At 34.2% G+C, this 17,831-nt stretch overlaps 1 protein-coding gene across 1 annotated transcript in view; it reads right to left on the bottom strand.

The window, feature by feature from the left end:
* LOC136026957 (serine/Arginine-related protein 53-like) overlaps window positions 1-16,190 on the bottom strand; it is a 37,536-nt gene extending 21,346 nt beyond the window's left edge. Inside the window, exons 1-2 of the mRNA XM_065703815.1 lie at window positions 16,023-16,190; window positions 4,351-4,545 (exon numbers count right to left, since the gene is read on the bottom strand). Coding sequence (XP_065559887.1) covers window positions 4,351-4,545; window positions 16,023-16,072 — 245 coding nt within the window. The 5' untranslated portion in view covers window positions 16,073-16,190. The remainder of the gene's footprint in view (window positions 1-4,350; window positions 4,546-16,022) is intronic.
* Between the last annotated feature and the right edge of the window lie 1,641 nt (window positions 16,191-17,831).

The following is a 17,831-nucleotide window of genomic DNA, read 5'->3' as shown; positions in this document are numbered from 1 at the left end:
AGGAGTCTCATCAAGCCCTGGAAGTCTCAAATTTCAAATTACAACGAGGTGTTGCTATAATATAGCTGACATACTATTATGAAAGCCTGAATGTTCGACTCCAACCCCAACAATTCCGAAGATTTTCATCTCAACACTCTTACGCTTAGTTGCAACAGAAAAAGTAGTTGGAGCAGTATTAGTAGTAGTGTTAGTAGTAGGCGTATGCCCCGAAAGTTCCAACTTCATACCCTAAGCCATCCCGGAAAAACACCTTTTTGAGAACCTGCACACACTTAGTGTCTTTTGATTTAGTTCAGCTTTCCCGACAATATTTTCTTAAATATTCTCACACCCTTAGCCTTAACAATGCTAACATCATATTAGTAGTAAAAATAGTAGTGGTAGTATTGTATCAGCAGTAGTAGTAATAGTAGTAGTAGTAGCAGTAGCATTAGTAGCTGTAGTAGCATGCACATATTGCCTTTTGGTTAGTTGAACATTCTCCTCATGATGCCATCGAAGTTTCAGCTTGATATGCTGATCTGTTCTTAATATATACGTGATGCGCCCTTCTGAAAGTCTGTATACACATAGCATGCATTGAATTAGTTGCTAATTCAAAACAAAGCTTTGGTAGTAGTCACTACAGAAGCAATAGTATTAGTAGCATCAGTGATAGTAGTAGCCTGCAAATATTATCTTTTTTGGCTAATTGATCATCTTGCAGAATTTTTACCCGAGGGTTATAGAGGGTTGACTTCCCCAGAGACACAGAGACACAGCTGTTGGACCTTTCAACTACTCTGAAAAAAATTACAAAATCAAAATGTTGATTGAATATATTTGGAGAGTGAAGGGTGTGGGAGGGTGGCCGGTCGCCCTCCAATCACCTTTGATTCTTAAAACAGCCAGTAGAAATTTCATTTTCCAATTGAACGAGCTCATTCAAACATTTCTACGATAACGTTTTCTATACGAAGTGCCTTGGTGAAAAAATAAATAAATTAGTGAATATCGTTGCTTTTTAGCATGTGCAACATATATCCATGAAACTAGCTTAAATAAACCAAGTCATGATATTTTCTTATATTTGTAGAATTTCGAAAAACTAGGACCTTACTGAAAGCAAATAATCCACTGAAAAACTATGTGCTGTTGTAGGAGCAGAAAAGGTCGTTACTAGCCTGTTGGAAATAAAAGAAAAATCTATAAGGCTCTTGATACTTTTTCACCAGTCACTATGTTGATATATTCTAGCATAAAATTTAATAGCCAAAAATAATTCATGTACACTGGTAATTTGTCTTGTTTTTAACTTACGGGTTACAACTCTTATGGAAAAGGTTTTGCAGCTAGCAGGTTTCAACTACAGTTAATTCATACAGTTGCTTCAGTTACTTCCCAAGCATAACTTCGTCTATTATGCTGGGATATAGTAATATTTGACAGTTCACCTCAACCTGAATGGATATGTAGAGCAATATTACTGATATGCATGATATATTTCAAAATCAGTATCCCAATCTGTACTTTTCTCTTATTAAAGGTAGGAAATACGGCGCCCTACCAGCAATTCCGATCTCCGTTTCAAGGCCCTTCAGCGAGGAAGAGCAATGGGACGTTGAGGGCCAGGCATCTTGTTCTTCTGGGTTAAAGAAGAAGACGGAACAAAGAGTCAAGTATGGATAATTAATAAAATCTGGTGACAGTTCTGTCCATATAAGAACAGAACTGATATGGGAGCCCGAATATTAGGATACGTCAAAGCGTTTATGCTTATACTTTCCTCAAGATCCTTAGTGCTGTTCATAAATTCTAAAAAAGCTAATTAAATGAATGTGAGCTTCAAGATGGGATACTTTGGACAATTTCAATTTGCTTTATAATTACTACCGAAATCATTATTTCAAGCATGGTTAGGGGAGACGAGATATGATACATTTGTGAAGAAAATTTTATTCAAAAAGTCTGCCGTAATTACATACATTGCGCCATCTGTCAGGTAGCATATACCAGTTTTCCTGAAGACATCATCAAATATTTTTATCAGAGATTTTAGGTAAGAAGTTTTTCTTTGTTTTTGAGTAAGAAAGAGGATCTGGTTTTCATAACGTAGCCTCAAAACAGTTCATTGTATAACACTGCCGAGTGACTGATTTATGTTGCCATCTAGCGATTGAAAATTGAACCTTTATGAAAAGTTTCCTGCTTGGGTACTCTGGAATATTTATTCGTGGGCACCCTGGGACACTTTTTATCCATTGTGGCCCAGGGTACCCTCATCTCTACATCAGGCACTCCAGCCAAAGGTCAAGCTGTGAGATAGGATCAAGTGATGTACATTAGATTATAATTCAAGCAGCATCTGTAGTTGCCCTGTTTCTTTTATTTTCTTTAAAATTCTGTTTTTTGTCAGAATGCCTGAGAAGAGGAAATTTGATCCATCTTTGTCTGGGATGAAGATGACATGAATGCTGCTATAATTGTCCACTTGAAAGATGGTATACCACTCAGATCTGCAGCTACACTGGACATTGCTAAGAAGTCAACACTTTGTTGGTATTGTAAGCTATTTGCTGCATCATTAGAGGAAGAAAAAATGGCATTTTGCTTCTCACCTAGCTATATTATGAATAAAGTATTTACTTCTGCAATGGAAGATTCCTTCGAGTCTTATCTTCTGGTGTCATTGCAAATGAAATATAGAGTTACGAAGAAAACAAAAAGAAATTAGCCACGGAATTTGCCAAGGCAAACCAAGTGAAATTTCCCAAATCGTAGGATCATAATAAGGCAGCAGGAGAAGACTGGTACAAGAGGTTCATGAAAAGACACACTAGAATTTTCCTGTGCATACCACAAAGCACTAGCCTTCATTACAATCTTGGTTTTAGCCGTGACGCAGTTGCCACATTTTATGAGCAGCTGGAATAGCAGTACTCAAAGTATCATTTCCCAGCTGACCGCGTTTAAAACATGGGTAAAACAGGCTTATTGAATGTTCAACAGAAATTCCCGAAGGTTCTGAACCCTAATGGGGCCAAACAGCTAGGAGCAACTATGTCAAAGGAAAGACAGAAACCAGTCACAACGGTCAGAGCTCTCAATGCGGTGGGGAGCTTTATTCCCCTGTACCTTATATTTGGAAGGACTCGCTTCGTGGAAATGCTCTTAGGTGGTGCTCCACCAGGAACAAAGGCTGTTACTAGTGAAAAGCAAGAAATGCAAGGATGATGACAGATCTCTTCTGCTTTGAATAACCATCATAGTCGCATGAGCTATGACTTAATTTCTGCTGCAAAGGAGATGGGTTTGCAAATTCTTACATTCCCTTCACACACATCAAACAAGCTACAGCCCCTTGATGTAACCATCTATTTCCCATTAAAATTTATTTTTACCAGGCTATTACCATCCTGGGAGACCAGTCACGGAATAAAAGATCTCTGAACTTTTTGGGGTTGCTTTCCCAAAAAACTTTAACGTCATTGAACATTATGAGTGGCTTTTCTGAACTAGGAATTCATCTCTTCAATCCAGACGTCTGGTAGAAATTCTATACTGCTTCTGTTGATCTCTGCGCTGACATTGATGATTCGTTACACTTGGATGATCTGGAAGAGGCTGTAAGAGACCCTACCAAGGAGAGAAAACACGGTGATTTAGTACTTGTTTTACATGCTGCTAAGAAAAGTTCAAAGTATTAAGCCAGCAAGATCTTAGAGGTTCAAATGCAAAGATATAATGTGAACCTCCTGAAACGAAAGCTACCTACTTGGAAGCTCATATTTTCAGAGACAAAGAATGAGGCCTTCATGATGACAATCGAAGTTGCGTTTAGCCGACCAAAACCTAACCTGAGTGGTGGCACAGAACTTGCAGCAAAAGCACTGACCATTGATAACAACCTTTCACACTATGCTTTTGAGTGAATAATGTTAAAAGCTTGTGTTTTATATATTTGTCATAATAGGGGTAGATTGTAGGTTTTTAATAAATGATATTTTGTAAAAAGGGTTCTGTGTCCCTGAGTACCCTCCAGGTTGTCCCAGAGTGCCCAGGGGCCTGGGTACTCTGGGACAAAGAAGGGGGCTAGGAAAATTATTGATACCGAAAAAATTTATCAAGGGAATAAGCTAAAATGAATCTGGGAGAAAGCTTAATCAGTTCCATTTAAGCAAGCAGCAAAATCAAGTAATTTGATCAAAGCATTCTCCAGATATCTGCCATAAACTTGAATAGGTCCAAGGAAGATGAACACATCTTCCCAACCATTGCAGTGCGCTTCCAAATGCTCAAAAATCCCCATAATAAACGTTATCAACAGATAATAAATTCTTTCAACAACTAGAAATCAAAGAAAGTTACCGTTTTTCTTGTCTATTCTTTCTGTCTCTAGATCTTCTATACTTCTCTCTGGAGTCAGATCTTGACAAACTTCTAGAATATGATCTTCTATTCCTTCTATCTTTGGATCTGTGTCTGTATCTGCTACGCGAAGATTCTCTTGAGTGCTTTGTCTTACGCGATTTTTTATAAGATTCTATACTGGAAGATCTTCCTCTGAAAAAAAAAACTTATTGCCAGAAACTGAGATTTGTGCATATAAATAACATAAGTACAAACTATACACTACTGTCCACTCTTAAGGTAACTTGTACTCTTGGTGTACAAACAATATAATGGATAAACAATATGGAATATAATGGGAAAAAAAGAGAAAATTATTTCGCTCCAGTGTCTTTTCTGAAAGAAAAAGAGAAAAAAAAAGAAAAAGCAAAAGGTAAACATAGTACATAAACACTACTGTCAAGCGAGCTTTAGTACAACAAAAGAAAAAGAAGAAAATAAGTGGATGGGAAGTAATGGGAAAATAAACGATCAAGTAAGAAAAAATATTAATGCTTACAAGAATACCTGAATGACTTATAAAATAGGTAACTCTTTTGAAAGTTGACTTTTTTATTTTGGTTTAAAGTATCATTTTTCGTTGTTTTTTTTTCACCATAAAGGACTTTTAGTATAATTCACACGGCTATAATAATTTGTTAGTACATTCTTTTTTTGTACACAAAGGACGTTGTTCTCTCTTATCTTTGTTTCATCATTATGTGCTACAAAAAAAGTCTCAGAAATTATTCTAAGACTTATTATTATTCTTAGAGTTATCCTAGGCTGTCCTAGGCAAGTGTTTAGCACGCTAGACTTGAAATCCTTTGTCTGAAGACAGGGGTTGCAGTCCGGGTGTCACTGGTTATCTGGTTTGGAACGGGTATCAGTGGCATGACTAAGCTCAGCCAGAGTCGACCCAGCTGTGTACGAGTACCTGAAGAAATCTGGGAAGGTAAACAGAAAGGGTGGGAAAACGCAAGGGCCCCCAGCCTCCATTGCACTACGATCGGAGATCAGCACCGCCTGTAGGGACTGTAAATTTCGGGACCGTATTCTTTACCTTTAATAAGAGAAAGGCTTGAGGGCTTGATAAAGGCTTCTAATAAGAGGAAGAATGGGACGCTGATTTGAAAACAAACGAAATTATTAGGAATATTGCACTATAGATCCAATTGAGGTTGAAGCAAACTAACAAATACTATCTTTATAAGTGAGCAATAGTACGTATTTACTTTTATTTACTAATACTATTTACAAGCAATATACGTATTTACTGGTTTTTTTTTCTAGAAAATGGCTCCATATTTTATCACGAAAATTTGTATCCTGAGATTTTCTGGCCTACAAAATCGATCTATATAGGTAAGAAATTTGAGAAAAATCGTTAGGAGCCTTAATTTTTGAAATAAGATTCATGTCAGTGACGTCACAGTTATAAATACATTCGAAAACCATACATACGTCATATTTGACTAAGTAGTGGTTCTATCGTGTTCAGTGTGTATGATGCAGGCAAAATTACAAAAGAAACAAATGATTGACACCAAAAATAATATGATTGACGTCATATTTATGAGTACATTTCAAGATAATAAATAATATCATAACTCCCCCCCCCAAGAGTGAACTTATCGTTCTTATATCTTTTATATACTACAAAAGAAACATAGCTAAGCATAAAATACCAGGTGTAATTAGTGTATTGACAAAAGGCGTTTTAAGTAGTTTCATAATGCCTAGAACCTAGAGCACAAATGAAGAACCTAGACCATCAAACGTAACAAGACCAATCCGATCTGACCGGATCTGACCAATCCGAGCAGCTAAGGTAAAGGGTACTGAAAAAAGTCTAAAGTAATAATAAACGAAAATGAAGAACAAAGAAATTTACAGTCAGAATGCTTGTGTCAGCGAAAATTATAACGAGTCAAAAACAAAAGTGAATAACAAAGAAATACCGGCTCAAAGATAATCGGCAGCAAGAATTAAAACAAGTACAAAAGCGAAGATCTAAAAAATATGCAGTTACAATACATGCGACAAAAAGGAGTAGAACGAATTAGAAATAAAAATGAAGAACGAAGAAATATGTGGCTAAAAGATATGCCACAGCGAGAACAAAGAAATATGCGATTAGAAGATAAGCGGCAGCAAGAATTACAAGCGACCACGAGAAATCGAGTATGACTGGCCACAAAAACGATGTAAATAGAACAGGACTTTAAGAAAGAATTTGTATTTTTCCCAGGGTGGTTGTAACGAACCTGTGGTGGCGTCATCAAACAGTTCGTGGTAACAAACTGTAAGTAAGGAGCGACCCAGCTGAATAGTAACCGAAACTGTAAAAACTGGAATATTGACACCTATGGATACATCAAAAGAATCAAATTTTTATGATAATTTCAAATATATCAGTTTCATCTAGGATAGGCTTACTAATAAAAAGTAAGGAGCCTGAGAAAATTTGCCTTATTTTTGAAAATGGGGAAACAGCCCCTAAAAGTCACAGAATCTTAATGAAAATAACACAATCAGATTCAGCATATCAAAGAACCCTACTACATAGGTGTCAAGCTCCTATCTGCAGTAATGTGGAATTTTGTATTTTTTGCCAGAAAAAAGATCACGGATGCGAGTTTATTTGTTGGTTTTTTTCCAGGGATGATCGTATCGACCCAGTAGTCATTGAACATAGCAGAGGACTCAAATGAACGGAAATAAAAAGTTATTGTGCCCTTTTTAAGTTACCAAAAAATTTAAGGGCAGCTAGGCCCCCTCTCATGCTCATTTTTTTACCGAAGTCACCCAATAAAAATTTTGAGACAGCCATTTTGTTCTGCATAGTCAAAAAATCTAACAACTGTGTCTTTGAGGATGATTCAATCCCCTTTCAGAAAGACTGAAAGTTATGAACTTAGTCCATTGTTTACATACAGTATTGGTTATTGGAAAATATACAGACATTTTCAGGAGAATTTTTATGGTGAGGCAGGGGGGTCGGAGGAGGAGGCTGCATGGGAGGATCTTTCCATGAAGGAATTTTTCATGGAAAAGGGGAATTTTCCATGCAGGGTGCACTGGATTTACCAGCATTATTTGAAAAAGGATCAGAAATTAAATATAAAAAAAACAAGTTTCTTCAACTGTAAGGAGCAACATTAAAACTAAAAAAGAACAGAAATTATAACGTATATGAGGGGGTACACCTCCTCGTCAGTACTTCGCTCTTAACACAAAAGTTTTTTTTAGTAATTTTAAAGCAGCAATTTGTTCTAATTAAACGGCCTTTGTGATTCGAGGGCCATTTTTAAAGAACTGGAACAAAATTCGAACTTTAGCGTAAATAGTACTGACGAAGGGGCGAATACCCACATGTCTTAATGTTGCTCTTCGTTTTCAATTGAAAAAACTAGTGTTTTTTATTTAATTACATCAAGAAAAGGCTCAAACTGTCTGCAGTTAGAAAACAAGTGATAATGAGGATTCATATACAGAGGCCTGCCGTGTGCCGAGCGCGGCAGGTACTGTTACTCCAGGATAGTACCGGACTGCTGGTACAATTACCATATTCCAGCATAATATACAAAGTACGCATATGCCTGGAACTGTGGTTAAAACCTGCCAGCTGAAAGGTCTTTTCTATAAGAGTTGTACCCCCTAAGTTAAGAACAAGACAAATTGCCACTGCACATGGATTATTTTTGGCTAACCCCAAAACATGATTGGCTATATAATTCTAAGTTTGTCAACAAGTCAATAAGTCTGTCGTTTGCGTATGTTCTTACTGACTTTATCAGATGCAAAAATGAAATTTCTCCTTTATTTGCTTGATTCTTTAAAGAAATTTAAATTTTATACAAAAAGAAATCAACATAGTGACTGGTGAAAAGTATCAAAAGTCTTATAAATGAGTCTTTCATTTTCTACAGACTACTTACAGCCTTTTCTGTTCCTACAAAAGCACATCGTTTTTGAGTGGGTTGTGTGCTTTAAGTAAGGTCCTAGTTTTTCGAAATACTACAAATAAAAGATGTCATGAGCTGGTTTATTTAGGCAGTTTGATAGATATATATTGCACATGCTAAAAAGCAACGATATTCACTTGTTTTAGATGGAATGCAAAGAAAATAGAGAAAGCATTAAAACATGAATTAAGGCGGAGTGAAGTGGAGGCGATGGATAAAATCAATGAAGATGCAGCCAGACGACATAATAGTAAAATATTGAAATTGGAATCAAGGGCGCCGGTAGAAAATTTTCAGGAGAGGGGGGGGTTAAACGCCAAAATATCAGTGGTGCTTATTCACAGGGAATATATTTCAGGAAAAAATTTCGTAGGAATAAGTTTATTTTTATATACTTTTAGGAAAAAACTCTCAAATAAAAACAACAATTAAATTGCATGCAAATGAAATAAAATACAGTAAATATTAAACAACAAATATTCCTGTCAAAGGGATTAATTTAACTAACCACTAACATATTTAACTATTATGCATTTAATCTTAAGGGAAAATCAAACTCAAACCAAAATTACGGAAAGATTTATTGCTTCTGTAGATTATAACGGATGTAGACTTGTCTTTATGCAATTTCCTAAGCCTTAGAATAGTTTACAGAATGTACCTTTTTCATAACAGAGCAATTCTCCCCCTTATATCCCCCTTATATAACAGAGTAATTCCCAGCTTATATCCCTTATATCTTAAGACATTAAAAAAACAGAATAGCGAAAAAAAATTTAAACTTGCAACCCAGCTGTCAAATTGGCCCTCTTTTTTTTATTGTCCTAACCAACTAAATAAAATGAACAGGTTAAAAAATATTTCGTAACAAGAGAATCTTATCAAATGGTTTGTGATAAAAAAAAAACTGGAAGTAAAAAGTGACTTGGACCAATATCAACCAAAACTAAAAATGGAATTCTCACGAGAATCGCTACACGGGCAATATTGGCATTTTATTCTAATTCCAAATATAGAAAATTCTTTCAATTTATTGTTACCCACCCAAAACCAAAAATCTGAAAAAATTTGCCTGATTTTTTAAAAAAGGAGAAACACCTAAAAAAAGCAAGCAATCCTATTGAAAATTCTCTTATTAGATTCATCATAAGAGAGAACACTACCATAGAGATTTCAAGCTCCAACCTTCAAAATGTGGAATTTCGCATTTTTTTTTTTCCTGAAGAAACATCGTCGATACATGTTTATTTGTTTCGTTTTCTCCCAAAGGTGATTGTATGAAAACAAAGGTCTAAGATAAATTGGAGAGAGCTCATTCAAACGTCAATTTAAAGCTCTTTTTTAAGTGATTATACAGATTGGGCCAAGGGAAAGTCTTGTTTTCTTGCTATTTTAGGACATCAAACTAAGACTTTACTCCGAAGAGAACGAATTTGAAATCACTTTAAAATTTTGAGAAGCTAATTGATTTAAAAGTTTCAACAACTATATTGTAGACTTCCCAGTTGCAAACAAAATAATGCCAAATGGTGGCAGTACTGGATTCAACCAAGTTGATTCGCCTTATTTGTAATGAAGTTGGGCTACGTTTGGTGATCTGTAATTACGTATCAGGGGGGAGTAGGAATGAATTAAATTGTTTCTCTATACAGCTAAAATGTTAAATTCCCATATCTACCAGTAAAGAGGTGGAAAAGGCAAGGCAGGTAATCATCAGCCCCACCAGGAAATTTCTTTGGGATGGCAAATACTGCTAGGAACTTAGTTTTCAGCAGGTTTAGATGGTGTTATTTTCTTTTTTATTTATATGAAGTGCTTCAATGTATTTAAACAAATGCATGAAATGTATTTATCGATAAGAAAATCCTATTGTAGTGGATGTGATGGCTTCAGTTATGCACAAGATCAAAAGTGTCAAAGAATTTTCATCCATACAAACAATAATACTCCTTTTCATCCTACAAGTTTCACTAAATCTAGTCTTAGCCATCAAAAGCTACGAGCCTGAGAATATTTGTCTGATTTTAGAAAAAAAAGGGGAAAAGACCCCCTCGAAATCACATAATTTTAATGAAAACCACACCATTAGATTAAAGAACGCTACTGTAGAGGTTTGAAGCTCTTATCTGAAAAAATATAGAATTATATAAATTTTTGCTGGAAGAAAGATCAAGGGAGCGTGTTTATTTGTTTAGCACATTTTCAAAATATTTTGCCCGTCTCTCTGCAAATCTTTCCTGATCACTAATTCTGACCCCATTCCCATCTTTAACTGGGAGAAGCCCGGATTGACCATTCTCATGGACACTCTCAATCATGGGCACCCGCAGGGGCGGGGCAAGACCCTTCTGGAAAGTTGGGACTATAAAGGAATTATGAGGAAAAAACGGAAAAAGAGCAAAATAGGGAAAAACCATAGAAAAAATGTGTATTGTCCCATTGTTGGCAGCCTTCAAATAGATTTTCACCCTTAATGAGGAAAATATAACTTCTAATTTGTAATTGAGTGACCCATTTCCATTTTTCCACAAACTTTTTTTCTATAAGATTTGGTTGGAGTAACAAAAACAAAGATCAATTCCTTCATAGTAATGAATGGTTAGTAAAAACGATACTTGTCAATAATGTAAGTTTAACTATTGATAACATTCAATCAAAGAATCAGCTTTTTGTGGTGATCCTAAATATGTATTTGGTTATAAGTAATTAGTGCAGTTACTAGTACACAAAAAAGTTCGTATAATTATAGAAAACACAACGAAAACAACTTAATAAGGGGCACTTTCGGTAAAAATATGCCGTCAACTTTGGTTTACATTGCAAGAGTACCCATGAGCTGATATATGAAGCCACTATAGTCAGAAATGTTTCCCCTGAACGGAATGCTGGGAATTTTTGTATTCTGCCCCTGAACGGATACGCTTTTTGTGTTTTATTATCATTTTTTCCCAGGAGTGATTGTATTTATCTAGTTGTCACTTTGAAAAGGATTTAATCTTTTACAGTTATAAAGTATAAAGGTGTCAAATTATTGGTTTTTTGTATTCAAAGTTAAATTAAATTGAATTAAAATTTTTTATTTGCTTTTCTTAATCTTGGTTTTAATGTTTTACTATGAACAAATTACTTTGATAATGCGTTACTTTTTATAAACAACTGAGTCCAAAGGCATTAAAAATTTTGGTGTCTCATAACACATCATGTCTAAAAAATGTTTAACAAAATATCCGTCCAACGCAAAGGCATTGCTCAACAGAATTGAATACTGGGAGTTTATATCTCAGTTTTTGTAAGTAGGCTATTGTTTTGTGTATTTTTTGTATTTTTTTTTTCATTCTTATATACTTTTACTTTAATTGACATACTTTTTCCATTGCCTTTTTCCAGAAAAATGCTTTTCTCTAAGCTTCATTAAATAAAAGAAAACAAGTTATTTCAACTGAACAGCATTAAAACTTAAAATGAACAGAAATTATCATGCATGTGACGGGGTTGCCCCCTCCCCAACACTTTGCTCTTCAGGATACAGTTTGCAGACACTTTTGAAAAAGTTACTTATTGTTCATATTAAACGAACCTTGTGTTTCAGGAGTTGTTTTTAAAGAATTAGGACAAAATTTAAACTTAAGCGTAAATAAAAGGTATTGAGGAGGGGTCAACCCCCCTCATATAGGTAAAAAATTTTGATTGTTTGAAGTTTTAATGTTGTTTCTTACTTTCAGTTAAAAAAACTTGTTTTTTTTTATTTAATCTTTGGTCGTTTTTTAAATAACGCCATTATACCTGGCTCCCTCTCCATGGAAAAATCTCCCACTCCACAGAAATATACTCTGGACAATTCAATCCCAGTGACAATTTACCCCAGACAATCACCCTAACATCTCCACGCCTAACATTGAATAGCTAAAAAGAATGCAAGACATATAGTCATTTTGTACCATATAGGAATTCTGGAAAATTCACCCAGTGTAAAATTTTCCCTGAAAAGTTCATCCCCTGGAAACTTCTTTCTCCATGGAAAATTTTCCCCGTGCAAAAGTTCCCCCCAATAACAAATGAAATAATGGGTAAATTTTATAACTTAAACCTTTCCCCAGGGGGTTATTTTATCTCTAAAGACATAGTTATTGGGCCTTTTGACTATACTGAAGAAAAACGCTGTCTCAAAATTTGATTGGACGATTTTGGGAAAAAGTGGCATGGGAGGAGGCCCTATTGCCCTCCAATTTTTTGGTCACTTAAGAAGGACACTAGAGCTTTTCATTTCCGCTAAAATGAGCCCTCTCTCGACGTTCGCCCACTGGGTCGATACAATCACCCCTAAAAAAAAAAAAACAAATAAACAAGCTTCCATGATCTTTCTTCTGGCAAAAATTACATAATTTCATATTTTTGCATAAATGAGCTTCAAACCTCTACAGTAGGGTTCTTTGATACACTGAATCTAATGGTGTGGTTTTCATTAAAATTCTGTGATTTCAGGGGGGGGGGGGTTTCCCCCTTTTTTTCTAAAATCAGACAAATTTTCTCAGGCTCATAGCTTTTGATGGCTAAGACTAGACTTAGTGAAACTTATAGGATAAAAAGGAGTATTATTGTTTGTATGGATGGAAATCCTGTGACACTTTTGATCTTCTACATAATTGAAGCCATCACATCCTCTACAATAGGATTTTCTTATCAATAAATATATTACATGGATTTGTTTAAATACATTGAAGTAATTCTTATAAATTGAAAAAGTAAATAACACCATCTAAAATTGCTAAATACTAAGTTCCTAGCAGTATTCGCCATCCCAGAGAAATTTCCTGGTGGGATTGGTGATTACCTGCCTTGCCTTTTCCACCTCTTTATTGGTAGATATGGGAATGTAACATTTTAGCTGTATAGAGAAACAATTTAATTCATTTCTCCCCCCCCCCCTCTAGCTGATACACAATTGCAGATCACCAAACATAGCCTAATTTCATTACAAATAAGGTGAATTAACTTGGTTAAATCTAGTACTGCCATCATTTGGCATTACTTTGTTTGCAACTGGGAAGCCTAAAATATATTTGTTGATACTTTTAAATCAATTAGCTTCTCATAATTTTAAATTGATTTCAAATTTGTTCACTTCAGAGTAACATTGCAGTTTGGTGCCCTAAAATAGCAAGACAACAAGACTTTCCCTTGGCTGAATCTGCATGATCACTTAAAAAAGAAGTTTAAATTGACATTTGAATGAGCCCCCTCCCAAATATCTTGGACCTTTGGTTTCATACAATCACTCCTGAGAAAAAACAAAACAAACAAACATATCAACAATGTTTCTTCTGAAAAAAAAATATGCAAAATTCCACATTTTGAAGATTGGAGCTTGAAACCTCTACGGTTGGGTTCTCTCATATGATAAATCTAATAAAGGGATTTTCAATAGGATTGCTTGCTTTTATGGGGGTGTTTCCCCTTTTTCAAAAATGAGGTTAATGGAAATAATACGGAAACAAATGAAAAAGTTGTGATGCTTGGATGAAGGAAAATTTATTTTGCAAGAAAAAATTAGAGACAGTGCTAAAAAGACTAAAAAATAATACAGGATCAGCTGCTGATAATGTGTGAGTCATTAGGGCATCAGGTGCATCAGGTAAATGAGTTCTTAAATATGATGGTTGTGCTGTTAGATAAATTACTGAAGGTTATGAGTATGATTTTGAAAAAAGTGAATTACCTAGGGACCTAAGGAAAACTTTAATTAATCCCCTCAAAAAATTGTAATAAGAGTGAATGTGGTAATTACAAAGGCATTAGGTTGGTTCATGCAAGATGGAAATTACTTAGTATGATGCTACTTTTCAGACTTACTGATGAAGTAGATAAAGTTTTATTGGAGGAACAGTGTAATTTCAGGAAGGAGTGAGGATGTGTCCACCAAATTTTTACTTAAAGCTTAATAATTGAGAAGTGCCTGAGTCATCAGAACTGTTCAGTCCTCAGTTTTATAGATTATGGGAAAGCTTTGATATATCCAATAGAATAGCTTTAACAAAGATCCCATATTTTTGAAAATTGATTTCTAGAAGACTAAATCGCTTGGATTGGAAGGAGAGATGGTGAAGAGGCAAACTTGGGTAACACAAAGGTCCATTAAGTGTATGGCTTCACTTACATATGTAGCATTATTAGTAAAGATGGTGGATAAAGCCCAAAAATAAAAACCATGCTAAAAAGAAAACATGTTGATGCTATTCCTGAAATTAAGATAGCCCTAACAGAGCAAATAAATGCCCTTCAAAGAAAACTTCCAAAAATGTTGCCAATTGAGGAGTCAAAATTGGAAAAAATGTATTGCTAGCCAAGTGGAGTACTTTTAAGGAGATTAATTAAAAATGCAATGTAACCTTATAGCTTTATTCTTAATAAAATTACCCATTGTATTTGTTTTATAGCACCTCATACTTCAGCATTGTAGGCTAGAATTTTAGGTAATCTGGAGTAAGATTCCTTTTCTGAGCAAAACACTTTAATAACAAAGAGTACTGTCATTTGCTAAGAATAAAATATTCAAGCTAATCACAAAATTAATTAACAAAAATTAGATGAATCTAATTGTACAACAAGCCAATTTGTAGGTGGCATAATAAAGATTATATAACCTAACTGTTGAGATGATGACTATCTGCCTGACTACTAGGTATCTTACCTTATATTTATCCATCAGGGGGAGGGGATAAAGTCAAGAAGTGCACTCTTAGGGATGAGATAAGTAAATATTTATGATTGTTTCATGGTAGTTTTAGGAATTTTTGTTAAAGATACCCATTAGATAGACAGATAACCATTACTTCAACAGTTTAATTAATATAAAACCTCTATACCACCTAGAAATTGTACTGTTTCACAATTTACTTTGTTTAAACTTTAATCAGCTTGAATATTTTAGCCATAAACAATGCTAAATGTTTTAAATATTCTGATAGTTAATAATAGAGCCTAATCTTGGACATACATTTAAAGCATAGACCTTATCTTGGGAAATGCTGTAATCTTGGACATAGGATTTTAAAGTGAGAACAAAGTATCTAAATCAGAGACAGGCTCAATTTTGGTCATATTTAATCTATGAAAAGAAAAGTTTTTTTCAAAACTGTAAGCTAGTAAGCCTACCTTAAATTACCTTAGACATAACAAGCCAGTAATAACAATAAATCCTGTACATAAAAGTCAATGATGATAGTGACTTAGCTTATTGGGGGCATCCTAAACTGTAGTAGGCCTATGGCTTGAAAGCCAAATCAAACTATCAGCCAATCTTAACTAGGCCTACCTTAACCCAGGCCTAAACAGACTATATTATTTTTAAGCTCAGTAGTCTAATGTCAATATTTATGAAGAGGATTTCCTGAATTTAAATTGTAGTATTTCTCCAAGAATATCCAAAATACCCCCCAGCCTTATTGTTCTGGTAGACTACACTAGGCTATTAACAATTAGGCAATCTTTGAAAGAGTGTTGAAAGAAAACCAACATATACCCATTTTTATTATGGTAGCCTACTTATTTCAGACAAAGGAATTTTATGCCAAGATTAGCCTACCAATTTTGTAGACCCAGAATTTCTTTAGAAGTAAGGATTTCTAAGTTAAACTTTAGCCTGCCTTGCAAGAACCTTCTGCTAACATAGAATTAACTTTTTACCTTATTCTTTCACGTCTATATTCATCTTCAGAACTTGAATATTTCCCCATTGGCTCTATAATGACAAAGGATTAATGATGATTAATAAAACTTCATTTTCTAATTTCAAATTTACTGCCGAAGTTTCGAAATTGCCGTACAGAAGATTTAAATGTATTTTTGCCCTTGTATATTCTTAACTTGTATATAACGTTGTATATTCTTTGTATAACTCTAACTTGTATATTCTTAAAATATATATTAAACATTAAATACTAGTTCTTTTAGGGGTGTAACAAGAAAAATAGAAAGAAGAGATAGAAATGCATATAATGAATTTAGAATTAGGGTTTCAAGTATAGGCAATAAAGCATTGACTAATCATTGTTTCTTTTTAAAAATAGTGTTTTAATAAACAGTGTCAACCTTGACGAAACCTCAAAAATTTACTAATCAAAGTTTTACTTTTCATAGCAATGTAGCGTATCTTTCCACTTTTTAAAGTTCTATATATTTCTTTTAAGCTACAGAATTCACAATTTTATAAGAACAGTATATTTGTGTATTTCCACAACCGCCACATCTATCTATTACATGGTCGATGTCTGCCTCAATCTTTTGGTGAATGTTTATAATGGCTAATCCTGTCAGTCTAGAGTCCTATCAATTTAGAGCTCTTCGTTAGTATTTCCTCTTCTATTCCTCCTAAAATATTCGAATAAAGACCAAAATCGTCTGAAAAATATTAACTGTAATAAAGATGGGCAGATAACAATGTATGGTCTTCAAACTAAGTATATTAGTCGAAACACTCCTTAAAAAAACAAATAATTATGTGTTTGTTATCTTTGTATTTGATAGGTATAGATTGGTGATTTAAATTCTCCGGGTTTCAAGCTGTGGTAGATTTCTAATTATTTTTTTTTAATCTTGAGATTTTCATATATTTAATTCAAGGTTTAAATCTCAATTTGTCCTTTGAGCACAAGAATAAAAATTTGAAATTTAACTCAGATTTAGCAATAAGTAAGAGAATTGTCCTGTGAAAATTTTGATTTATAAACAACTAATCATGGAAATCATGATTCGATGGCATGTATCAAAATAGATATAAAAATCCTCAGCGGTATATATAGCAGTTTAGACAATTTTGTGGACAAATATATGCAAACCCTATACAAAAACATAAATGTATTTTGTGACTGGTTGGTGTTGAGAAGGTGAAAAACTCTGAAATAATATTGTAGTTGCATTCCGTATCCATGGTTAACTCAAGATGTGTGAATGTTTGAAAAAAAATCGACGCCATTCCACCGATTCAAATTGAGGATTCAGAGACCTATCTATAGCAGCTAGATAAAAAAAAATAAACACATAATTGCTTGCCTTCTTTTGTAAACAATTTTTCGAAAATTTATTCTTCGTAAATGATTACTCCGATCTTTGGAGGAGTATTTCGACTCATATACTTAGTTTTAAGTATATACTTATACGAACCTTTATCAAAGTTCTAAGCAGTTTAGCCTTTATTTTAATGTTTTAGGATGAACAGAGGAGGTGATATGTTATATAATGCAGAGCTTAGTAGATGAAAATAAGTAGTAAAGTGGCCGCCATTTGCTCGCCAAAATCCAAAACTTAAATTAATAATTTTTCCACTTCTCATGCATTTACTTTCTATAATATAAATCCCCTAAAAAACAATAATTTTGTAAAAACCACCCTGATTTGCAAAAAAAAGCAAACCCAAAAAACCAAAGCAGATAGCCAAAAAAGTAATGATATCAATTTATTGACCTCAGTGCCGTAGCAAGATTCGAAAACAAGTTT

Source organism: Artemia franciscana, chromosome 5, assembly GCF_032884065.1.
Source record: "Artemia franciscana chromosome 5, ASM3288406v1, whole genome shotgun sequence".
Classification (NCBI taxonomy): domain Eukaryota; kingdom Metazoa; phylum Arthropoda; class Branchiopoda; order Anostraca; family Artemiidae; genus Artemia; species Artemia franciscana.
This window is presented reverse-complemented; position numbering and strand designations above follow the sequence as displayed.